The 27,193-nt window shown below is 42.3% G+C and overlaps 1 protein-coding gene across 5 annotated transcripts in view; it reads right to left on the bottom strand.

Moving 5' to 3' along the window:
* PDLIM7 (PDZ and LIM domain 7) overlaps positions 1–27,193 on the bottom strand; it is a 184,574-nt gene that overhangs the window by 13,257 nt on the left and 144,124 nt on the right. For all 5 annotated transcript variants that reach the window (XM_068277082.1, XM_068277084.1, XM_068277086.1 and 2 more), the window contains exons 6-8: positions 15,933–15,970; positions 1,954–2,203; positions 1,017–1,197 (exon numbers count right to left, since the gene is read on the bottom strand). In XM_068277082.1, the coding sequence (XP_068133183.1) occupies positions 1,017–1,197; positions 1,954–2,203; positions 15,933–15,970 (469 nt within the window). The remainder of the gene's footprint in view (positions 1–1,016; positions 1,198–1,953; positions 2,204–15,932; positions 15,971–27,193) is intronic.

Here is a 27,193-nt window from a genome sequence, read left to right as displayed (position 1 = left end):
CCTGACGGGTCCTGACGGCGAAACCGGAAGTGGCCGCCAGCGGGACCCGGAGCATCAGAGCGACTCGTCGTGGGCACCGATCAGCTGCAGGGGGCTGAGGTAAGCCCCAGGAGAGTAAAACTCATTTTTTTTGGGACACTTAAGGTTCACTTTAAGGCCCACCAACAGTGTATGTTTTGCAGGAAGACACAAGCATTCACAGGTGAGGTAATTAGTGCTTTAGCAGTGCTCACATTCTAAAATCAATTAATTGTCTCTCCATCTCCAAAATTGGCCTTAGACCATGATAGGGACACTAGACTAGGACTAATGGTAGGGATAAGATTGTGAGCTGAGAGATAGTTAGTGACATGACTGTGGTCTACATTTTAGAATAATAGCAACTTGCCTGCTGTGCAAGAGTTTGAATAACTGGTATTAAAGTGAACCCAAACTGGTTTTGGGTTCAGAAAGGACTGCCTTTCCTCCCCATGATATACAGTATAATTTTATTACCCTTAGCTTCCCTAGTGAATGTTTTGCCTGCCCCAGTTCAATTCAGCTTGAATGACAAGACGACATTGATGGGCAAACATCTTTTTTTCACCAAAAGTAATGATTAAACTTTTTACCAACTAATAAGATCTGAAACAGAACATATCCAAAGCAACAGGTTCTTCCATCGACAAGTGTATTGCTTTGCTTGTTCCCAAACTCTGTGATTAAACTTTGAAAATGTTCTCAATGTAAGCGGTAACACATTGTGACAGTGACATATCACAGACTTCAGAACCAATTAAGGATAATGTCACTTGGTTGCTAGCTGGGCCATGACTGACAGAGCAAGGCAATGCTGCTGAATGTGTGTGTGTTCTTGGTAGATCTTGGACTGCAAGATATAATGAGAGCAGTTTCACGCTGATTAACAATAGCGCAGTGTTTCTTCCTAGCAGAAAGAACGGTTTGCTAAGGCTTGGGAGAGGGACTCTGATGTTGGAAATAGTGGAATTTATTACAAGAATAACTTTTTCCCTCACCCCTGTAATCTTCTTTTTGCACTTGGCACAATTTGGGGCGAACCGAACATCATAGCAGCGTGGGCAAAATATGGACCCCTTCTCTTCAAAGAACCCGCCTTCCTCAACCACTTTGTGGCACTGCGAGCAGGTAAACTCCTCAGGATGGTAGTAGCGACCAAGTGCGAGTAAGTATCTCCCTCTGTAGAAACATGAAATAACAGGTACATAGTTAGAATACATGTATAACTTTATAAGGCCAGTTGAATCATCTTCAGTTGTGATGAGTCTATATTTTATTTTGCTGCTGCTATGCAATGTTATTTTAAGGGACACATCCATTATTCCTCCCCTGTCTACTCCCTCTAAGGTAAAAACTCTACCAAATGCATAACCTCAACTTAGCTACGCTCTGTAGGTCCACTTCGGCAGCAGGGGCTCCTTCTCTAGCACAGAGCAGATAAGCTAACCCTAGGATCCTCCTTCCACTGCCGGAAGAAATCACCTCTTCGTGGCCAACACTGCAGCTATATGTCCTCCCTGCTCAGTGGTTAATAAAACATTTAAAGGGGATTTGTAGTAAAAATAAACAATAAAATTGTTTACCATATTTTTTAAAATATTAATTCATAGATTATTTAGTCAGTGTTTCCCATTGCAAAATCTTTCCTTTCCCTGATTTACATTCTGAAATTTATCACTGGTGGTGACATCTTTATTTCTGCCAGGTGATCTGTACAGAATGTTTATTTACTGAGAGTTCTGTGCACAGAAGGAGATATTGCTTGCTTGGCAGTTGGTAAAAGCATCATTTCCCACAATGCAACGAGGTTCACAAACAGCAAACTGCCCAACTGACTGGTGCTGTAAGCTTTATGTCTATTCTGGTTACAGCGATTTTATCTTAGAGGCAAGAAAAGTGGGCTTGCATACTGTTGAGAATTGAACATATACTAACCTAATAACTTTGTTGCACTGCGAGCAGATAGGAGTTTTTTCCCCAGAGGGAGCAGGCTGTGCTGCCTGCAGAATTGAACTGCGGTTCTGGACTGGGGTAAGTGTTGCTGGTTGACTGTGCTTGGTCATTACTGTGGTGGTTTTATCCGGGGCATAGCGTTCAGCAAAGGAAGCATCTGTGGTCCAAGGAGGACGGACTGCAGGCCCAGTAGAAGGTGGTGGTGGTGGTGGGGGTGGAAAGTCCATAACATCTAAAACAGACAAAGATGATGCTGAGTATTAAAACAAATTTCCTAAAGATCATGCTCCTGTCTATCCCTATGAACTGAACTTTTCATCCCCTACATCTGTAAAGTCCTCACAGGTCAGCAGCTGTACCAAGCATACAGTTATTTGTCTGTGAGGTAGTCTGAATTCTTCCTGTTTCTATAGAGTAACTTTACAGGTTATGCAGATTTTCAGGCTTAGCTCTGCATTCCTAAAGCATGACTGACTGATTTCCTCAGTTATTACAGAAATAAAGCTACTTATACGCAATAATCAACCAGGAGATAATGCCGTCATGTTTGGTAGCCCCCTTCCCCTGTCTTTATGAAGACCCCATCTTCTCTGTTCCTGTGTCACATATTGTATTACCCACAGTAAGGCTTCGCACCTCAATCCATAAATGTGGATACATCTCCTAGCCAGGAGATCTGCAACTGTGCTTATGCACACATTAACACTTTTTTTATTAACTCTAGGCTGCTCTGGAGTTTCTAACTATCTATATATGAAAAAAGTTTTTTAAAAATAAAATAGAAGACCTGCTATGCACAGATCCTCAGCTACCATTAGCTGTAAGCTCCCCCCTCCACCACAGGCAGTCTCAAATCACGGATCACGCCTCCCTATTAGAGACTGAATCTTTGTACACATGCTGGATTAAAGACGGCCAAGATAATGACCAAATGTGCCAAAACCCTAGCATGTGTACAGCAGTCCCCAGTCCCCCTTAGCGTACCGGGGGACCATAGGGATGGTAAATGAGATACAAATAATTTTGAGTTGATGGACCAATTGAATTTTAACTCAGCAAGATTTGATTGGTTCATTTTCAAGATGCATACATTTGCATACAAATTTTTGTTAATGCTGCTGCATCAACTCAAAATGATTTGCATCTCTTTGACCATCACTTTTTGGCAACACTTCCATAAAGCCACGGCCCTGCACTGTCCCTTGAACCATCGAGTCTCAATCCCTCTCTGGCGACATTCCCCATCCATGTAGGAGGACTGTTATGCTAGGCTAGGCGATGTGGCCTCAGCTAACAGACCAATTGTGCTCCCTTTGCATGAACATGTGACTACAGTGGGAGTGGTTTGGACTGACTGGGAGCACAAAGGTAATCTGTGGGTACGAAGGAGGAGATGAGGAGCTCGATGAGGAGCTCTGCCTCTGAGTTGGTGAAGTGTTTACCTCTTTAATTCTGCAAAAACTACAGTTTTTATAAACCTTTTTCATGCAGACTTAATTTGGTTTTCAATATTTTTTATTGGAATTTCAAATTTTTAACAAATATGCCATTGACATATCATGTATAAAAAACAGAGATACACTTTATACATAATAAAATTTGCAGACTTAATTTGAATGTTCTAGTAAATGCATCTAAGAACAGTTTCTGAACCAGAGCTGTGAATGCCAAATATTTATTGCCACTGCGCTGTAGATCTATTTGAAGTAGAAGATCAGGAAGGAGACTTATTTGACTGGCAGTCTTGCTCAGCCGGCTACACAGTGTAGCTAATCAGATGGCTCCATTCACTCTGTATTCAAACACAATGGTAGCTAATATTAGTTGGTTCACGACAATAAAGCAGCAGAATGGAGTGAGACTGTGCTGGCATACTGAGAACCCTGATCATGCATTATATTCCTGCAGCAATTAAGAGTATGTTAATTGTGCGTCTAAGAACTTTGTTTGGGTGCTGCAGAAATTTCCCAGCATGCATTGTAAGTTCCCAGCTGGACGGTCTGGGCAAGTGTGGTTCCGTATCATAATTCCCTACCACTAATGTAGTGATACTACCACATGGCACAGATCACACCTGTCTTCTAATGCACTTTTCTGCTTTTAATCTGGGGTTAATGCAAGCTGTAACATTCAGAGAATATTTCAGTTACTTTTGTAAGGTCTGGTAACACAATTATAGAATTATTACCATGCTGTATTATAATAGCACATTGTTATCCACAAGCTGAGCAGTTTATACAGATGGAAATTGACACCTAATAGCATGATATCTATATGCATTTAAAAAAAAATGACTCAAATATGGGCCTGTACAGAAGCAACTGCAGCACAGGAGACGTCAACAGTGATGAGATAAACCTCACAGATTTATAACAGATGCCATGGAAATGCACAGTCGCCAGTATGAGGGGCCCCTAAAGAGATGTAAATGAGATCCCTTACCCTAAAATTGGACATGTCAGCACTGGCTAAAGGCTCATACACACATCAGACTATAGTCTTTGGGAAATGAAAGATCACAGACCAATCTTACCACCCTTCATGTAGTATGAGAGCCATACTCTACACAGTCTTTTCTATGTAACTGAACTCCACATCAGAAAAAAATCTTTGCAAGATGCTGCACACACAGATGCTGTACAGACACAAAAGATCAGTATCTGCAAAAGATCTGTTCCTGCCAAAAATCCATTCCTGCAAATTGCATTCATAGTCTATGAGATCTGCAGATCATCATACAGACATGATTTAACTGACATTCATCTGCAGATCAAGCAATCATCTGCAGATCTGAAAATCCATCCTGGTGGATCTGATCTGCAGATGAATGTCAGTTAAATCATGTGTGTATGATGATCTGCAGATCTCATAGACTATCATTGCAATTTGCAGGAATGGATTTTTGGCAGGAACAGATCTTTTGCAGATACTGATCTTTTGTGTCTGTACAGATCCGTGTGTGCAGCATCTTGTGTGCAGCATCTTGCAAAGATTTCTGTCTGATGGGGAGTTCAGCTCCATAGAATAGACTGTGTAGAGTGTGGCTCCCATACTACATGAAGGGTGGTAAGATTGGTCTGTGATCTTTCATTTTCAAAAGACTATAGTCTGATGTGTGTATGTGGCCTAAGTGAGGCCTCGCCGCCAGAGTTTGGGCCAGTGGAGTCTGAGGCAGCAGACTTAAATATAGATCTTGCTGTTAAAAGTGCTATACTAATAATTTCTCCTAACGTGGCAGCACTCACACAGTTACTGCCACATAGAACTGTTGTAATGAGAAGAAAGTAACAAAGCAAAAAAAATATAAAAACACTAACCAACTACCAATAGAAATTAAATTAAGGAAAAGGAAGTGGGATTGGATAGAGCGAGGAATCTATAGAATGAAGAGCCCTAGAATGGAATCCGCAGAGATCAAGAAGAAGGGGACAGCCTTGAAAAACATGGAGAAGATCAGTGGAATAAAAAAAATTAGAAAGATGGGAAAAACCTGGAATGAGCTCAAAAGAACAACCCATAGATCTGAATGGAGATACTTTACAGATGCCCTACGCTCCACTGGGAGTAAAAGGAATGGTGTGTGGGTGTGTGTGCGTGTATAATCTATGTATTTTTATTGATTGTTGAGGTTAGTGTTCCCCTTTACGTTCAGGCATGAAAGTGTTAAAGTTGTGAGGTACTCCGGCAAGGCTCTGGTGGTTGTCAAGCAGAGCTTAGATGGGGCCTCATCGGATTGGTTAATCTCTCACCTATGGTGTGTGAGCAGATCTTATAAATGTTTTGCTATTTGAAGCTATTTGACCAGGAGCAGTGAGCTGCCCAACCGCCTCCTTGTCATGGTCACCAATATTGTTTAGGGGTAATGCTACCCACTAATGTGGAAATGCTTAGCTCATCTTCATTTTAAAATTTGTTTGGTTATTTTAATTGTTTTGGTTGATTTTATTACTGCCGTGGGCTGGCTAGCCAGGCAGTTTAACATGCTATCTGTTTATTATTTATTCATTCATTCAATTACAATTATTGAAACCCTGAATAATAATGGCCCCATGGCCATTTTAATCAGCCAAAACCTGGTATGGTCTGGTGTATTCTAGTCAAGTTATTGCTAGTTGTCATAAGTAGCATATTATGTCACATGCAGTCCCATCAGCAGTGCAGCAAAATTTGGGAGAATTTTATGTATGTAGAGGGGAGTCTCCATGCAATCTGGTTGGTAGCTGAGGAACATTTTAATAATCTGTACAATGTATTAACCTCTTGACGACCAGCTAACGCCGATTGGCGTAAACTGGTTGTCTGTGGGTTTCCATGGAAACGGCCGTTCGAGCGGCCGTTCCATGTCAGTTCACAGAGGATGTCTCCATGAACTGCCTGCGAGCCTCCGATTGCGGCTCGCAGGCGAAATGTAAACACGCGGGTAAGAAATCCCCGGTGTTTACACTGCACGGCGCTGCAGTTGCAAAGGACTGAATGAACGCACTTAAAGGAGATCGGCGATCTGATAGGCCGGGGATCGCCGCCGTCTGATAGGCTGAAGCCCATCAGAGGCGGTACAGGATGTATCGCCGTCCTGTACCGCCTACAGAGCCAGGGAGAGGGAGGGAAGGAGAGGGAGGGGGGAATAGTGCTGCGGTGGGGGGCTTTGAGGAGCCCCCCCCCCCCGCAAGGCACAGCAGAGCGGCGGCGATCAGACCCCCCCCAGCAGGACATCCCCCTAGTGGGGGAAAAAAGAGGGGGAAGTCTGATCGCCCTGCCTGCAATACGATCTGTGCTGGGGGCTGAAGAGCCCACCCAGCACAGATCAATAGGAAACCACTTGGTCGGCAAGTGGTTAATAGCTGGACCTGTCTGGTGGTTGAACCACCTGCTAAAGGGAGCATGCAAGAACTGCCTGAAGTGTCTAATCTGTGTGAGCCACCAGCTGAAGTGAACTCTCTTCTGGCTAGTTTGTTGGGATTTATACTTTTTTGAACCTGCAGTGAAACAGCCAGGCAAGCAAGTTTGACAGATGGCTTGTGGCAAAAATGAGGTGCTTTGCTACGCTAAATATTTTATGGACTGTGGGATTCCCTAAAGGTGGCCACACACCATACATTTTTTTATATATTTATTTGCAATTCAAGAATTACAATCATTTTTTTCTGACGCACTGTGACATTTGAAAAGCCTACCGCATGTGGTAATTTTTCTCCAATTATGAAAAAAAAAAATGATTGAAAACTATGAGAAAATTGCTTGGGTCTATACATCAAGAAATCGACAATTAACCCTACACCAATTTTCATGAAAATTGATCAGAAAACTCCACTCCCCATTGACATATAAAGCTTTTGGTTTTTCTGTACTACCAATTGTTTTTATGGAATTGCCATAAAATCAGATCACTTTATTGTATAGTGTGTGGCCACCTTTAGGAGGAAACCCGTCGTTGTTGCATACACCAAAAAAAAAAAAAAAAGCTGGAACTATCAAGGCTATTTGTAGAGAACTACCATCATGTTGGAGGCCAACTACACAATGTTTCTGAGTAAAGACAGGGTTCCCATTTAAAGTGTACTCAGTGCGTTCATTCAGTCTGCAGACCTCAGTACATATATAGACATCTCATATTGTTAAACACATATGCAGCATAAACAGAGCTTTTGTATTTCATGATTATGCATGTTTTATATTATTCATCTATAATTTAGCCAATAAATGGTATCATCCTGATTCAAAACTCCTTGCTTTTACTGATGGCTGACACAGTGCAACACTCTACTGCTTCTTCATATATTCTGATGAGATACTAATGGGGAAACTCGGGGCAAAACTGATGACATTTTTTTTAATCTATCCTTCTATTCCTATAAATGCGCCCCCCCCCCCCCCTTTTGTTTTCTTTTTTTTTTTTAGAATCCTGCAGTTTTATTTTGTGTGCATTAGCTAAGAAAATAATGTTTAATATTGTATTGTCTCATATGCTGACACAGTCTTTCAGTCTACTATAAGCTAAAATATATAAACGACTGACCTTTTTTGATCATTTCCCTGCTCTCAGAAGCTGTTCTCAGCAAGGAAATGGTTTTAGCACTGTAATTCCTTATCAGTGACTGCTACTATATCCTGCCTGGAGATGTCACTTGTATACCTAAATATTAACTGTTTCAGGCAGAAAAGGGAACACTGCCTAGTTATCTGTATGATTAGCACTGTACATACACAGGTTTATCATGTTAAATAAGCATTTCTTCCATTTTGTGGTTTAAATATAACTTAGTAGTCAGGTGGTGATGCAGTCTTCTATCAGGTCCTCTGCCACTATATATATAGGGCAGGCCTGAACAAAATATGGTAGTGTGTACTGGAACCATTCTGAAGAAGGAGTATATCCGAAACGCCGTGTGTCAATGGTGACCCGGCACACAATTTTTTCAATTTTGTAATGTTTTAAAGAGCTTTAATAAATACCCATTTTAGACGGTGCGGATCCTGACTATTGATACGGACTATCCCTGTGACTCCAGGGTTGATCACGGCACGTCATTATTTCCATTGGTGCAGATGCTATCACAGTGTAGTCAGGTGGTATAAATACTGTATAAACCAGGCTTTCAGTATTGTGTGAGGACTTTTTTCAAACATCTTCTTTATACAATAACATGGAAGATACGGAGGGATTTTGGTTGAGATGTGAGTGGATAGCCTCCCAGTGCTGCAGCGAGAATGGGCAGATGCAGAATTTTCCATTGTTGCTTTACACAGCAAATGATGGCGTGAGGAGAAATGTCTATAAATGGTAAATAACATGTGTGGGTGGGTCTGCAGGGGATGAAACTTAATAAATGTGTTTAGAGGATGGAGACAAAATTAATGTGTATTTTAGAGGCAATGTAGCGATCTGTCATGAATAAAAGGCTATATAACTGGGATTAGAAGACTGTAAAATGAACCCATCCCAGCTGTAGAGCAAACCAAGGCCAGAGTTTATCATGCACAATAATAACTACAAACTGGCTGAAAGCTGCTTTACACCGAGTAGCTTCCCAGTAACACATACCAATTACAATAGAAATACCCACTATAATGTTCTCTGCTTATTTCCCTTAAAGAGGAACTCCAGTGAAAATAATGTAGTAAAAAAGTGCTTAATTTTTTACCATAATTATGTATAAATGATTTAGTCAGTGTTTGCCCATTGTTAAATCTTTCCTCTCCCAGATTCACATTCTGACATTTATTACATGGCGACATTGCTACTGTGGGCAGGTTATGTAGCTGCCCCTAGCGGTTTTGGCTGTTACAGACAGCTGTAAACAGCTAATTCCTGTCTGTGAACATTGTTACACTGTGGCAGTTTGCCCAGAGTACCGCGGTACTCAGAGCTTCTTGTGGGAGGGGTTTCAGCAAAAAATCAGTCATACAGCGCCCCCTGGTGGTCTGTTTGTGAAAATCATATTTCTCATGTAAAAGGGGGTATCAGCTACTGATTGGGATAAAGTTCAATTCTAGGTTGGAGTTTCTCTTTAACCTGACCTCTCTGCCTGATAAAGCAAACCTAAGTTGAGAGGAATATTGATGGTAACATTACTGAATCCGATTTAAAAATGCTGCTTACCTGGCTCTTGAAATTTTTAAGTCTCTCAACCAAACTGTGTATGTAAAATGAGAAGAAGCAACTCCACTGGTGACATGCTTGTGCCAGGTGCCTGACTGGAGCTACACTTACAGGCTAAAAGAAATAAAGAGGGCAACCTGCACAATCCTCATCAGGTGGCCCTTGCCATTGAGAGACCATCAGAACTGGGTGCTGCAATCTGGAACTTCTGCAGTATTTGCCAAGGTGTGTGGTACAGTAAACATGGCAATTGGCTAAAATCATTCTAATGTCTTATTTCATTTTTTTGTGTGAAAACAATGTTTTACACTTTTTGAAACTAAATGTATTACATTGTGCAGGAGAAGGAAGAAATAATTTTTAAGGCTCCTGTCCAAGCACTAAAGAGGAACTTGTGAAAATATTGCAATGAATACAATTTCTTTTTTTTTTGTAGAAAACATTTATAAATTATTTAGTCAGTGTTTACCCATTGTAAAATATTTCCTCTCCTGTCAGGTGCAGCTCTGCAGAATGTTTCTGAGAATTCTTAAGCCAGCAAAAATAAAGCCTGGGCTCGGGATTTATTATTATAGACTTAGGTCGGCTTATATCACAACAGAAAGTAAAAGAGTAGCAGTGCATTCACTCTGGGACAAACATGTGTAGGTGTACGTATTTATTTAGAACTTTACAGTTTTTTGCCATGTGCCCTTTTAAGTTCTAGCTGGAAGTAGTGAGGAGGAAAAGGTTGCTGCAATTGTTAAGATTGCAGTAGTTAGATACATTTGGAAGAGGCAAGTCAAGTTCTCTGTTCCGACTTATATTTCCGCTAAGAGAAAATAATTGTGGCAATGATCCTTTTCACAAAATTCTTATCAAAATAGCACCGCATGATGCAAAGTCGATTTTGACATTTTCACAAACTCATCCGCAGTACACAGTAAAAAGAAAAGGTTATTGCCAAATTACTGCTCATGGTCTTTTATGAGCTTAGATAAGAACATCCTTAAAGAGAATCTGTATTGTTAAAATCGCACAAAAGTAAACATACCAGTGCGTTAAGGGACATCTCCTATTACCCTCTGTCACAATTTCGCCGCTCCCCGCCGCATTAAAAGTGGTTAAAAACAGTTTTAAAAAGTTTGTTTATAAACAAACAAAATGGCCACCAAAACAGGAAGTAGGTTGATGTACAGTATGTCCACACATAGAAAATACATCCATACACAAGCAGGCTGTATACAGCATTCCTTTTGAATCTCAAGAGATCATTTGTGTGTTTCTTTCCCCCCTGAGGGGGGAGTGCATAGCAGAACCACAACACTGAAGAACTTGGCAGACACAGGCTGACAAGTCTGACAAGGGAAAGATACATTGATTTATTACCGAGATGGTGATAGTAAAACGTGCTGCAGTAAGCCAGAACACATTAGAATAGCTTTTGGAACTTGTAGGATGATAAAAACAGGATGCAATTTTTGTTACGGAGTCTCTTTAAGTAACATCGTGAAGACTAGAGACTTGCCTGGCTAGATTTACCTGCATCTACTATCTGCAAGCCAGTCCTGGGTTATATTGACAGCTCTATGGAAAGTTCATTATTCATGCACATTAGCAGGTAGCGGTCACATTACCAGAGAAGGTGCAACATAATGTTAGGCCTTTTTCACATTACAAATCGCTAGCGCAATCACAAGCACTGAGCGATTTGTTGAGCGACTCTAAAAGCTCTTTTCCCTGTGCTTTGCTTTGCTTTTGCTGACCGATTAATTTTGACACTTCCTGACGTCAGTCAGGAAGTGAACTCTTGTACCCAGAAATGAATGTACTTATTCATTAACGCGCTCAAGAAATCGCTATTCAAAGCGCTTTTTCAAGCACTTTGCAATTTCCTTATACTTTCTATTGAACACAAACGCTGAGAAAAAATGGTACAGGAGGCGCGTTTGCAATTCAAAAGAAAGGAGGAGCACTCATATATGAACACTCCCATAAGAAATCATTGCACAAGTGCTTTTAGAGCAATTTACAAAATCGCCAGCGCTTAAAAAAAACAAACGCAAACGCTCATAGTGTGAACAAGCCCTAAGAGAGAGTGGACCATATGCAATTCACTTTTTCACCAGAGCTTTCTCCTAGGAGATAATTTTTCAACGTCTTTTTAAAATAGATTTTCAGCATTTTTTAATTGAAAAAGTACTTAAAAGGTACGGTAAGTGAAAAAGTATTTTTAACCACTTCGTCCACAGGTCAGTAGATATACGTCCTCTGGGACTTCATCTAAGCCACAGGTCAGTAGATATACGTCTTGTAGCACCTAGGTTCTCAACATGCGGTACGCGTACCCCAGGGGGTACTTCTGATGGGTCCAGGGGGTACTCGGGCTTGATATACTTAACCAAAAATAACAAATTTAGAGATTTAGAAAATTATAATTCTTATTTAAATAACATTAAATTAGTATTTTAGCTAATTAAAAGCAGTAATAAATGCTTGCACATTGTTTAGAACCAATTATCATGTACTACGATTAAATATATATATGTCAAGGGGTACTTGTGATCATGTTTACTATGCTAGGGGGTACTCGATGAGTACAGGGTTTTAAAAGGGGTACACACTTATAAAATGTTGAGAAACACTGTTGTAGCAGAAGCAGTGCTGTGCAGGATTGGGCTTGCTCCTGTGCATATTTCTGGCACCATCTGATGCAGGACTAATTGGTGAATGGGAATATAAGTTTCCTGAGCTAATGAGATTGATTTTTACTATTAAAGGTACTTTATTTTCTCATTTCATAGTGAAAAACACACTTTGTAGCACTATTTCAGAATCAAATATCTTCACCATAAATTGTGACCGGAACATAATCGAAGTTTTGTGATAAGCAGTAAGAATAGCCAAACAAAATGTGTGTTTTTTATCGACAGTAGCACTTTTTATTTTTAAACTGGAATTGGTAAAACTGAGAAATACATGTTTTTTCTATTTTTTCTTTGTTTTCCCATTAAAATTCATAGAAAACAAAATTGTTTGAGGGAAAAAATGGCATACAATGAAAGCCTAGTTTGTCTTGAAAAAAACAATATATATTTCATTTCTGTGTCATAAGTAGGGATAAAGTTATTTCTGATTAAATAGGGACATAGCTAAACTGTCAAAACTGCTCTGGTCAATAAGTTGAAAACAAGGTCTGGATGCGAAGTGGTTAAAAAAAATTTTATAAAAAAAATTCTTTTGAGTATTTTTTTGCTTGCTAGTGGCTTAAAAGAAATGTTATTGACAAGTTTAAAAATATCACGTAGGAGAAAACTCAAGGAGAAAAAGATAATTGCATATGGGGCTGTATGTTATAGAGATGGTCATTTAACAGACTGAAGCCATCTTCCAAGATTGCTAGACTTCAGCTTACATGAGTCGTCTATCCCATCACAGGAGGCTGAGTGACAGATTATAACATACTTAACACATGGCTAGCTTCACCATGGCCAGTAAGTAGAATAATCCCAAACTGGCCTGCGGGGTACATTATAATAGATGATTGCAGAAGAAATTATGCAAGATACTAAGGTAAGAAGGTGAAGCTGAATGACAATATAAATATATATTTTAAAAAATAGATTTATAGACATTTTGCAAAAGTTTACAACCATCATAACATTTTGGCTACCAGCATGACTAGCTAGGATTATTAATGCTACACAGTGGACTTTCCAAAAGTGTTGACATTTGTAACATTTTCGGAATGACAGTATTTTAAAATACAGTTATGAATAAGTTCTGTGTGGCAGGCTCTCTCAACCAGGGGTTTCCTGGAATCTCAGGGTTCCTTGAGGACCCTGTAGGGGTTCCCAGGCATTTTTCCATCCACTGAGGGGGAGGCCTCAGGAGAGGTTGTTGGCTCAGCTGGTGGGGTGAACGAGGAATGGTCTGGTGTTATTAATGGAGCAGATATGCAGACATCAAACCAACAAACATTGATTCAGGTAATACCTTTAACCATTTATGCCTCCAGGACGTAGTACCTACGTCCAGGAGGCCACGTGCACGTCCGCGCGCTCCCGCGCGTGCACGCGCACTCCCAGCCGCGGATTCGGTAGCCCAGGAATCAATGTATCGGGCTATGGTGCCGATCACTGATTCCTCTCCCCCGCTGAAAAAGTGACAGCTTCTCTCGGAAGCTACGCTTTTTCTGAAGCTCTGTCCCTCTAAGCGTACATTGTACGCTTAGAGTGACGTCATGTAAACAAACTCAAGATTGCCATCTTGTGGCCAAAAAGTAAAACTACAAGTAAAAGTAAACAAACATTACAATACACAAATATTTCCCCCAATAAAACACTATTTATATCCCACCCTCCCAAAAATGCTTACATAAAATGTTTAATAAAAAAAAAAACATTACTATAAAAAAAAAACAAAAAAAACACATAAATATTTACCTAAGGGTCTAAACTTTTTAAATATCTATGTAAAGATGAAATATTTCTCTCTCTTTTTTTTTTTATAAGCTTGTAAACAGTGATGGATGCAAAACGGAAAAAATGCTCTTTTATTTCCAAATAAAATATTGTTGCGATACATTGTGACAGGGACATCATTTAAACGGTGAAATAACCGTGACATATGGGCAAATACAATACGTGGGTTTTAATTATGGAGGCATGTTTTATTTTAAAACTATAATGGCCGAAAACTGACAAATAATAAATTTTTTCATTTTTTTTCTTATTCTTCCTGTTAAAATGCATTTGCAGTAAAGTGGCTCTTAGCAAAATGTACCCCCCCAAAGAAAGCCTAATTGGTGGCGGAAAAAACAAGATATAGATCAGTTCATTGTGATAAGTAGTGATAAAGTTATAGGCTAATGAATGGGAGGTGAACATTGCTCGGATGCATAAAGTGAAAACGACTGAAGGCTGAACTGGTTAATGACTAACTGTACGTGGTTTATTGCAAGCTTAATGTTTTAAAAGTTTGCAATAAACCATGTACAGTTAGTCATTAACCACTTGAGGACTGCAGGGCTAAACCCCCCTAGTGACCAGGCAATTTTTAGCTAAAATGGCCACTGCAGCTTTAAGGCCAAGCTGCAGGGCCGCATAACTCAGCACACAAGTGATCCCCCCCCCCTTTTCTCCCCACCAACAGAGCTCTCTGTTGGTGGGGTCTGATCGCTCCCCCCATGTTTGTTTTTTTAAAATAAATATTGTTGTTTTGTTTTTTTTAAAAAAAACCCGTTTCTGTAAGTTTATTCCCACCCTCCCTCCCTCCCTCCCTCCCTCCCCACAGCCAGCCAATTATGGCGATCAGCTGTCATAGGCTTCTGCCTATGAGAGCCGATCGCTCTCTTGTCCCCCATGGGGACAGCCGTGTCACACGGCTGTCCCCAGTGCAGCGCTGCTGCTCATCGCAGTGCTGCACCTAGTAAATAGACGGCGCGATTGCCGTCTAACAGTCTCCCGAGCAGCAATAGCCGCTCGGAGACTGAAGGCGGGGCGGAGCTCCGCCCTCCGAGCATGAGATGCGCGCGCACCATGCGCGCGATCTCATGCAAAACAGAGCCCCAGGACTTTACGCCAATTGGCGTTAGGCGGTCCTGGGGCTGCCGCCGCGGCCACGCCTGCTGGCGTGACGCGGGCGGCAGAAGGTTAAAGGTATTACCCGAATCAACGTTTGGTTGGTTTGATGTCAGGATATCTGGTAGGGTGAGAAAGTTTTAAATGTACCTCCTGAGCTTCACTGTGTCCTTCTCACTCAATATTTTTCCATGCAGAGTTCCAGCTGCACTCATAATAAAGCATACTAGAATTGGGGCCACAGTTAAATGAAGCTTTATAAATGGGAGTCATTACATTAAGAAGCCTAGTAATAAGCATTATGATAGGAAAGGTAGTATAATAAAAGGCGCTATAAAAAAAAAGAGGTACAATATTAAAGATTGCCTTTACAGGGTGCAAGCTGTAAAGCTGGAACGTGGAATGGTGGCCAATCAAGGAGGCTGTTACACTACAAAAATAATGTAAAAGCACAAATGTAAAGACCACACCTGCAAAATAAATTCCCTCTTCCCCGCAAACTTCACCTGCTAACTATTATCTATCAAGCAGAGTTTTAATGATATCAAAATATCATTAAAAGGGTTCCTCCAGGGTAAAATAAGTTGAAAAAGGCAGCTGTATGGTAGCTTATATAATTTTATCAGTTTCATGAATTACAATGTAATAGAGATCAAACTGTAAACTGCTCGTCTTTGCTGAATAATGTGTTTTACTAGATATTTGTAGAAAAAAAGATTGAAAATAAATGTTCCCCAGTACGTGTTTGGGACTTGAATTACTGTAACTATGTTGCACAATTCAGAACCTGTGACACTTACCTTGGCCATACTTTGTAGATGCATTCCTTGAGTCTTGCCTGCAAAAGAAAAGTTCATGGGTTGCTATGGTTACTGAGGAAATAACTGATGTTTTGGTGCACAGGTAGTCTATCACATTTCAAAAACAACAAAGTGTGAGGTTTTTGGACCATTAAACCTAATAGACCATATACATATCCAATTTTGATTGGCCAATGACTGTTCAATTTTACCACTTAGCATGCGTGCCAACAGATTTTGAATACTATGAACAAATTGTGTAGGCAAGTTCTCATACTGCATGGAAGTGGTAAAACGCACCCTAAATCATCATCAGCAAGACCTGCCAGATAATTCAGGATTGACGGTCAACTCTGCTAAAGCTTGGTGCATACATCTAATCTTCATTGGCCAATTTTACTACTTCCATGTAGTATGAGGGCCGAAAGATTTTGAAAACTTTAAACAGATTGTGTACATAAGCTCTAATTAATTTCTCCTACTATATGGAGGTGGTAGAATTGGCTAATCAAGATTGCATACACACCTTTATTCACAGCAGTGTGGTCTCCTTCTTGGAACCTGCTACACAAAGGACACCCCTATAGGACTGCAATTCCATATAGTGTATCGTGTGTGGCCAGCTGCAACTTAAAGGTGGCCACACACAATACAATTTTTAATATTTCTTTTCAATCCGAGATGTACAATGAATTTTTCGGATTAATTGTAACATTTAAAAATTCTGACCAATTTATCACAAACATGTACTCAACTTTTCCCCAATTATGAAAAGAAAAAAAATATTATGAAAAAGGGGCTTGGGTTTAAAAACAAACTTACCGACAATCTAGTCTACACCTTTCTATCTTCTGAAAAATTTGTACACAAATTTCCACCATTCCTGATCAAGTTTTTTTGAGAAAAAGACCCTAGAATTTTTTTTTTTTAAAAAGCGTTTGTTTTTCCTATACAACAGATAGTTTGTATCAAATTGCCGTATCGTTATATTGTATTGTGTGTAGGCTACCTTAACAGATCCAAAACTGGAACATATAAACTAGGTAGGGGGAAGAACATATGAATCAGGGGTGCCTCTAGTCATTTTGTCACTCCAGGCGAGAAAACCTGTGCCCCCCCCCCCAACCCCTCTCCCCCAGGAAAATAATCGTAATGCGGAAGCGTTTCACCAGAAAATACACGTAATCCGAGCAGAGGGAAAGAGTAGAGAGGGAGAGGCAGCATAAGATGTAAGAGGGGGGTAGAGGAACAGAGAGGGGGAGGGATAGACAGCATAAGATGGAAGAGAGTGCAGAGGAACAGAGAGGGGTAGAGACAGCATAAGATGGAAGAGGGGGCAGAGGAACAGAGAGGGGTAGAGACTGCATAAGATGGAAGAGGGGGCAGAGGAACAGAGAGGGGAGAGGGAGAGACAGCACAGCACTAAAGCACAGGTTTACAGCTTTACCAGCCTACAGCCTAACCAGCTTTCAAAGAAAACTCTAGTATCAAAAAAACAGGGCACATTCTAGCAGTTATAACCGTACTGGGAGTCTGCACACAGGACAGGAAGTGTTCTTAGCAGCCTGCCTGCATACCTTCTCTTCTGCCTGTGCATGCAGCTTATCATCTCTGGACTGGAGCAGAAACTTCCCTTCTCCCGGGCTGTGTTGCTGTCTTGTGCGGGGGCGGGGCTCCAACACGGACACATCAGATTCTTCTCTCTGTGACTGCATTTGTCCCCTGGCTGTCTCGCTCCAGTGTCTGTGTGCAGCCAGTGACACAGGTGGGGGGTCAGACTGTCGGGGGCATAAGCTGGCTGGCCGCTGGCTCCTGGTTTGACTGGCGTGGGGCGGAGTTAAAGGCTGGGCCACACGAGGTAAACACTTTACCTGTGTGGCTACTGAGAAGAAGGGGCACGGCTTTAAAGAAGGAGCCTGGCAGAGAAGAGCAGTATTGATTGCTCTATTGGCTGGGGAGAAGTGGAGGTGGAGGCACTGCTGAGCACATGGTAGTGTGCCGAGTCGGGAGGTAATATAATATAAAAAAACAAAACAAAAAAAAAACATGGTCACGGTAGCAGAGGCGGGGGAATGCGCCTCACTACCTCGTGGCGCCTCACCACCTCGTGGCGCCTCACCACCTCATGGCGCCCCAGGCAACCGCCTATACTTGCCTGGTGGGTGAGACGCCCCTGATATGAATGTACTGTATATGTAGGAAATTATTTGCGTGCTTGGAACCAGGATGTTTATCAGCCAGGTTTGATCGTGAACTATGAGTCCTAGCTCAGTTTTTCCCAAATCCTTTATTTGTTGTCATTGTATTTCTTTATTACCTATGGGGGAAAGAAGACCTCTGTCTGTGTGAATTGTAATAATGTGTCTTTTCCCACCCCTTAGCTCATCACTGCTTCCTTCTAGTTAGCTCATCTAGTAAACCACCTCATTTGAGTACGAAGAGTTACCACCTACTGTGCTAAGTACAGTGGGATCCCGATCCCTTAAAACAGAGTTCCCCAACTCTGTCCTCAAGGCCCACCAACAGTACGTTTTGCAGGAAACCACAAACATCCACAGGTGAGGTAATTGCAGTGGTTTGCAAAAGTATTCGGCCCCCTTGAAGTTTTTCACATTTTGTCATATTGCTGCCACAAACATGAATCAATTTTATTGGAATTCCACGTGAAAGACCAATACAAAGTGGTGTACATGTGAGAAGTGGAATGAAAATCATACAGGATTCCAAACCTTTAAAAAAAACAAAACTGCAAAGTGGGGTGTGCGTAATTATTCAGCCCCCTGAGTCAATACTTTGTAGAACCACCTTTTGCTGCAATTACAGCTGCCAGTCTTTTAGGGTATGTCTCTACCAGCTTTGCACATCTAGAGACTGAAATAAAATTGTTGCCCATTCTTCTTTGCAAAACAGCTCCAGCTCAGTCAGATGAGATGGACAGCGTTTGTGAACAGCAGTTTTCAGATCTTGTCACAGATTCTCGATTGGATTTAGATCTGGACTTTGACTGGGCCATTCTAACACATGGATACGTTTTGTTTTAAACCATTCCATTGTTGCCCTGGCTTTATGTTTAGGGTCGTTGTCCTGCTGGAAGGTGAACCTCCGCCCCAGTCTCAAGTCTTTTGCAGACTCCAAGAGATTTTCTTCCAAGATTGCCCTGTATTTGGCTCCATCCATCCCCCCATCAACTCTGACCAGCTTCCCTGTCCCTACTGAAGAGAAGCACCCCCAGAGCATGATGCTGCCACCACCATATTTGACAGTGGGCATGGTGTGCTCAGAGTGATGTGCAGTGTTAGTTTTCCGCCACACATAGCGTTTTGCATTTTGGCCAAAAAGTTCCATTTTGGTCTCATCTGACCAGAGCATCTTCTTCCACATGTTTGCTGTGTCCCCCACATGGCTTGTGGCAAACTGCAAACGGGACTTCTTATGCTTTTCTGTTAACAATGGCTTTCTTCTTGCCACTTTGTCCATAGGACAACTATTAGTCGTGTACTGCACAAAGTTGGCCTTTATGGAAGATTCCCCCACCTGAGCTGTAGTTCTCTGCAGCTCGGCCAGAGTCACCATGGGCCTCTTGACTGCATTTCCGATCAGCGCTCTCCTTGTTCGGCCTGTGAGTTTAGGTGGACGGCCTTGTCTTGGTAGGTTTACAGTTGTGCCATACTCCTTCCATTTCTGAATGATCGCTTGAACAGTGCTCCATGGGGTGTTCAAGGCTTTGGAAATCTTTTTGTAGCCTAAGCCTGCTTTAAATTTCTCAATAACTTTATCCCTAACCTGTCTGGTGTGTTCTTTGGACTTCATGGTGTTGTTGCTTCCAATATTCTCTTAGACAACCTCTGAGGCCGTCACAGAGCAGCTGTATTTGTACTGACATTAGATTACACACAGGCGCACTCTATTTAGTCATTCATTAGCATTCATCAGGCAATGTCTATGGGCAACTGACTGCACTCAGACCAAAGGGGGCCGAATAATTACGCACATCCCACTTTGCAGTTATTTATGTGTAAAAAATGTTTGGAATCATGTATGATTTTCATTCCACTTCTCACATGTACACCACTTTGTATTGGTCTTTCACATGGAATTCCAATAAAATTGATTCATGTTTGTGGCAGTAATGTGACAAAATGTGGAAAACTTCAATAGGGCCGAATACTTTTGCAAACCACTGTAGTGTCTAAGCAGAGCTGATTAACCTCCTGAGCGGTCTGGACGAGCTCAGCTCGTCCATCACCGCCGGAGGCTGCCGCTCAGGCCCTGCTGGGCCGATTTTTATCAAATAAAGTGCAGCACACGCAGCCGGCACTTTGCCAGCCGCGTGTGCTGCCTGATCGCCGCCGCTCTGCGGCGATTCGCCGCGAGCAGCGGCGAAAGAGGGCCCCCCTAGCCGCCTGAGCCCTGCGCAGCCGGAACAAAAAGTTCCGGCCAGCGCTAAGGGCTGGATCGGAGGCGGCTGACGTCAGGACGTCGGCTGACGTCGATGACGTCACTCCGCTCGTCGCTATGGCGACGATATAAGCAAAACAAGGAAGGCCGCTCATTGCGGCCTTCCTTGTTTATTCTGGGCGCCGGAGGCGATCGGAAGATCGCCTCCGGAGCGCCCTCTAGTGGGCTTTCATGCAGCCAACTTTCAGTTGGCTGCATGAAATAGTTTTTTTTTTATTTAAAAAAAACCCTCCCGCAGCCACCCTGGCGATTTAATCAGAACGCCAGGGTGGTTAACAACTACCTCTGTGGATTTCCACAAAACGTGCACTGTTGGTGGGCCTTGAGGACAGGGTTGGGGAACACTACCTTTAGGTCGCATTCACAGTGGGACGTTATGGTCGCACGTTATGAAGTCTTATAACGCAGCTTCCTGCACTGCAATGCTAATCCTATGGGCTGTTCACAGTGCGACATTAAAGTTGCATGAAAAAATGTTGCGTTGTGGTAACTCACTGCTTGCAGTGCGTTACCTCTTAAAGGGAAGGTTCAGGGAGGGGATTCAAAAAATAAAAATAAATTTCCACTTACCTGGGGCTTCCTCCAGCCCGTGGCAGGCAGGAGGTGCCCTCGCCGCCGCTCCGCAGGCTCCCGGTGGTCTCCGGTGCCCGACCCGACCTGGCCGGCTGCCAGGTCGGGCTCCTCTGCGCTCCATTTCCTGGGACTTCTGCGTCCCACGACGGCGCGCTGACGTCATCGGACGTCCGCCGGGCTGTACTGCGCATGCGCAGTAGTTCTGCGCATGCGCAGTACAGCCCGGCGGACGTCCGATGACGTCATCGCGCCGTCGTGGGACGCAGAAGTCCCAGGAAATGGAGCGCAGAGGAGCCCGACCTGGCAGCCGGCCTGGCCAGGTCGGGTCGGGCACCGGAGACCACCGGGAGCCTGCGGAGCGGCGGCGAGGGCACCTCCTGCCTGCCACGGGCTGGAGGAAGCCCCAGGTAAGTGGAAATTTATTTTTATTTTTTGAATCCCCTCCCTGAACCTTCCCTTTAACACAGACACGTTGCGACTTTAACGTTGCATTAAACCGCAAAGTCCCACTGTAAATGCGACCTAAAAGACAATAGAAGCTAGAGGGTTATGGAGGCTGCCATATATATTTCCTTTTTAAGCAATACCAGTTACCGGTCAGCCCTGCTGATCCCCTGTCTCTAATACTTTTAGCCATAGTCCCTGAACAAGCATGCATCAGATCAGGGGTTTCTGACAGTATTGCCGGATCTGACAAGATTAGCTGCTTGCTTGTTTTTGGTGCAATTCAGACACTACTGCAGCCAAATAGTTTAGCAGGGCTAACATGCAATTGCTTTTTTAAAAAGGAAATAAATATAGTAGCCTCCATATTCTTCTCACTTCAGTTGTCCTTTAAGCCCACATAAAGTAGTAATAACCCAAAGACAAAATCCTGATTGCGGCATTTAAGAAACAAAAAGGCAGCAAGTGAGCCCACAGTGACACTTCAGAGGTGTACAAAGTGATCCCCAGCCATCGCTGAGTTTTTATTTTTCTTACTTTTTAACCATGGACTTTCTCAGGAAAATGTTCGAAGCAACTTACTGCAACCTCAAATACATGTAGCAATACTTACTAATTGTGTTTAGGAAGATTACTGAAATGGAGGTTGGTAAAGTATCAGTACAGTATATGCACTTACGGTTGTTTACTCTTCTAATACATAGATTGGGTAAGATTGTATTATTGATGGGCACCTGAACCACTCTGCGACCACCTAATGCAGGATGGCGGCTGCAGAGTGGCTTCCTCGTTCCTCCAGGACGCACCAGTGCATCCTCTAGCGATGCGGGACATTTGACGGAAGCTCGCGCTCACTCTAGCATGAGCTTCCATAAATAAACAGCATCAGATACTGCTAGCTCACTCCAATGCATGCTAATGAAGCTACAAAGAGTTGTGCCAGTGAACAATTTCATCTGGGAACTTTTTGCTGCTACAAATTATTATTTATTATTTATATAGCGCCAACATCTTCCATAACACTATACAGAGTATATAGTCTTGTCACCTTACTGTCCCTCTATGGAACTCACAATCTAATCCCTACCATAGTCATATGTCTATGTATGTATCGTGTAGTGTATGTATCATAGTCTAGGGCTAATTTAGGGGGAAGACAATTAACCTATCTGTATGTTGTTGGGATGTAGGTGGAAACCAGAGTGCCCAGAGGAAACTCACACAGAGACGGGGAGAATATATAAACTCCATGCAGATAGTGCTCTGGCTTGGATTTGAACCGGGGACCCATCGCTGCAAGGCGAGAGAGCTAACCACTACGCCAATGTCTCTGTGTAAGTGAAACATACTGAGAAATCAGACTGATTTCGTTATTCCATGTGACAATGCCGCTGATCAAGTACAGAGAAAAAAATCAATGCATTTTTATAGACCTGTATTTTTTCACAGACATTACAGCCATCCTTAATTAGCCTTTGTTTATTTATGGCCTGTCTGAAAATTCACTAGCAAATGGCATTTCAGCACTGACCTTATAAGACAGAGAGAAAATGAAAACCATGGGACTATAGATTTTATGACTGCTGAGCAAATTCTGGTCCCTAGCAACACTAAACTGTACATCCAAAATAGTATGCCAGTACTTGAGAACTCAATTGGCGTTGATAGATACAAAATACTGCAATGTATTTGTCTGCAGGACTCAATGCAGACCGCTTTTCTTGAGTGCTGTCACACGATATACATTATAAACTGGAATCAGTGTGCAATATTGATGGGGCCACCCCTACAGTAATCCCCACCCACACCGTGTGACCTCAATAGCCTGAACACCCATATGCTGGGGGAAAATAAGTGTAACCATCAAGTCCCCCCCCCCTTCATAAATGTACAGCCAGTAGAACTTCCCCAATCATAACAAGCTCTTTGCTCACCCTATAGCTATGATCAATTTGCCCCAGAATACCCATGTCCTCCAAATATAGTCATGTCCCCCTCAGCAGTGCCAATTTATCTTGTGTAGCGATGCTCCCCCCATCCAAAGTGGCATAATGATAAAGATATCTATCTTGGCATTGCACTGCAGTCCATATTCTCCCAACTGCCTCAAAGTCTTGGTGGGTCTCTTCTTATTAACATCTCCCACAGTCAGCACTCATGTGATATCAGAGGAGCACATACAGAAGAATGTTAGGGGGAGATGGCTATCTTTGGTAAACCCAAGGCAGGCAGGAGAAGAGAAACTGCAGCACACGCAGACAGGCAAGTATAACACCAGTATCCCTGCACCTTGCTGCAATAGCCTCAGCAGAGACTACCAGGGAAAAAAAGTTGGGGCTCCCTGGAGATGCAGGGGATTTTTCCCCAGCAAGGGCATATTTACAAATCATGCCCAGCAAAACGTTGATGTCCCACCACCCAGCATTCCTTTATTTTCTTCCTCTGTAATATTCTTGCTGGACTGTAAAACCACTGACAGCTGTCTGTACGCTCCACAATCACATACTGGCTGGGAACCCTGCAATACTTTATTTTCCCACTGGTCTATTTATCCAGACTAATGGAAGTCCTTGGCAGCAAATTTATATACACCCTGTGGTAAAGTAACGTTCTATCTTCAGAATGAAATCATACAGGACTTACAGAAATGTTATTCTGTACTCCTGTGTATTCAATCCACTATCTTATTTGAAAAGATATATTCTAAAGCAATTTTATCTTTTATGCAGTCACTTCTGTACTATATATTCTCAGGAGATTCACCCTTACAAACTGCTGATGTTTGTCCCAACTTAAAGGGACACTGTAGGGGTGTCAGGGGAAAATGAGTTGAAGTTACCCGGGGCTTCTAATGGTCCCCCGCAGACATCCTGTGCCCGCGCAGCCACTCCCCAATGCTCCAGCCCCGCCTCTGGTTCACTTCTGGAATTTCAGACTTTAAAGTCTGAAAACCACTGTGCCTGCGTTGCCGTGTCCTCACTCCCGCTGATGGCACCAGGAGCGTACTGCACAGGCCCAGTATGGTCTGTGCCTCCGCGGTGCGCTCCTGGTGACATCAGGGGAAGCGAGGACACGGCAACGCAGGCGCAGTGGTTTTCAGACTTTAAAGTCTGAAATTCCAGAAGTGAACCGGAGGCGGGGCCGGAGCATCGGTGAGCGGCTGCACGGGCACAGGATGCCTGCGGGGGATCATTAGAAGCCCCGGGTAACTTCAACTCATTTCACCCGACCCTCTTACAGTATCCCTTTAAGATTTCAGGGAAATGTGTCCAGAATTCTTCTGTATCATGTCTTAGTGCGCAATGTACATTCTATGCAAAGGGTCCTTCCAGGCAAGGGCTGTCATGAGTTGCATTCCAGTTGCCTGTGCTCTACATCTGCATTTAATGGTCAAGTATGTTATCTTTATTGCTTCCACGTCTGCATATAAACTGATTCTCCATTCTGCATTACTGCCCATATAAATCAATTTTGTCATTATACCACTACAGCAGTTTACATTACAGCAGAGGGGAAAGAAGCCATCAACATACACAAGTGATAAACCTTTCAGAGCAATTTATTCTAGCTGCTACAGAAACACTTACAGCACCAACTCACATCATTTACAAAAATACGAAGGTCCAGCAATTCATCATCAATGTCAAATACTTTGTTATTGGCTGTAGGCCTGTAACAGAAATGTGACTTGTAGAACAATATTTTCTATTTCTGCTATGTTGTTGTCTGGATTTAAATGTTTACTGACTTCACAATATCCCAGTTATTTTATATCAAATTATGTGCAAGTGCTAGTAAGCATTGTGAGTTGGTATAGACAGTCTAAAGTGACCCTAATAGCTTTTCACCTCTAAAGCCTGTATGTGCAAGTGGCGTTATTTGTTTTGCATTGTGAACCATACATGAATAAAAAAAAAAGCGCCCGGGAAAAAAGGGTGCAGGGGATTGCCGTTAGTAGAATATATCTACAATTAGCAATATTTTACTGCTGAATTCCGATAGTAAATCATCGGTAATCATTACCGATATATTACTTTGGCTAAGCCTGACCCTACTCTCACACAGGATCCTCCCCTGATGGAGCCTAACCCTAAGACCCATCTGGTGGTGCCCAACACTAAGACACCCCCCCCCCCGTGCCTAAACCTAAGGACCCCCTGGTGGTGCCCAACCCTAAAGCTACAGTGTACGTTTCGTGACCTCGTGCTTTAACCCGCTAACAGGAAGAAGTGTCGCGTCAAGGGGACGTCGCTGGACCCGTCGAGTAATGAGTACGCAGCTTAGGAACCCCCCTGGTGGGGACTGGGAGGCCCTGATTAGTGGCAGACATAGTAAAGGAGCTTGCAGAAATGCAATTGCTGCATACATAGCAGGTGTGGAAATTCTAAAAGATGCGATTTGCGGCAAAGAAGGTAAATTTTGGTGCCGGAAGGCACATGTCAGAGCTCCCCCCGGCCATTCGCTAATAAATGTATCACTACTTATCACACCAAAACACCTTGTTTTTTTAACCACCATTTGAGCTTTTGTGGAGGTGATATTTGATTTCAGTAATTACTTTACTTTCTATTCATTTTAAAGGGTAAACAATGAAAAAAATACACCATTAGTTCAATTCCATCCCCTACAGTTTTAAAATAAACAATGCTACTGTGAATAAAACCCACACATTTTATTTGCTTATTTGTCATGGTTATCACAACATTTTAATTATGTCCCTAGTACCATGTATGGCAAAATATATTATTTTGAAATAAAGGAGTATTTTCTGTTTTGTGTTTTTTTTTTTTGTTTTTTTTTGTACCTGATCAATAATTACAAAACCTTATTTGCAAACAAAACAAAAACAAAAAACAGTAATATTCCCTCATGACATACATAGGAAAAAAAAGTGGGTCCCTTAGATTCTCTAACGTAACTATTTATGCATCCATTTTAAATTGCTGTCACTTTTTTGGTATCTATAGTGGGCAGAGGAAGAGGGAAGAAGCGTTTATTTTGTCTAGAATATAGTGTAAAATGTGTTTTTTTTTATTTTTTATTTTACCACTAGATGTCCCCACACACACTATTCTGTGTGCTCTGAACTGAGTTCAAAGCACACAGGGAGTGTAGTTACAGGAAACATCATTGGCTTGTCCTTGGAGCCATGACCATTCCCTTACATGCACTTTGATTGGCGCAGGGAACACATGATCCCATTCACCAATCACAGCTGTGTCAGTCTCAGTAGTTGCACACGCATGCATGCACAGTGGTGGCAGCAGCGGCAACCAACATATTTAACTGTCTATTTGCCGTTAACAGAGGCAAACAGGACATTTTAATATGGTTAGTGGTCCTTAAGAGGTTAAAGTGCCCCTATTAACTTTTCACCTCTAAAGCCTAGTACACACTTTCAGTTTTGATTGGCTAATTTTACTGTCTCCATGTAGTAGGAGGACCAACCGGTTTTCAATGCTATGAACAGATTGTGCAGGCATATCTCATACTACATGGAGGTGGTAAAATGTATTGGTCAGTGATTGGCCAATAAAAATTGAAGGAGTGTAACAGGATGTGTCTAGCATGTTGAAAAAATTGGCTATAAGCCTCTTTAAGATTCATGGCTTAGCTGCACGCTTGTCAGGTCACCAAGCACCTTTTTGCTGTATTTTAATGCATCTGAATGGTAGTGTTTGTGACCTGACTGTGTTACCCAGTGGCAAAAATGTGTCAGGCCACAGCTGTGCTCCAATGGGGACTTAGGCCTCTTTAGGCTTCCTGCACATGATAAGGTATAAAGG

Source organism: Hyperolius riggenbachi, chromosome 3, assembly GCF_040937935.1.
Source record: "Hyperolius riggenbachi isolate aHypRig1 chromosome 3, aHypRig1.pri, whole genome shotgun sequence".
NCBI classification, from domain to species: Eukaryota; Metazoa; Chordata; class Amphibia; order Anura; family Hyperoliidae; genus Hyperolius; species Hyperolius riggenbachi.
Note: the sequence above shows the minus strand (reverse complement) of the source record. Positions and strands in the feature narration are given on the sequence as shown.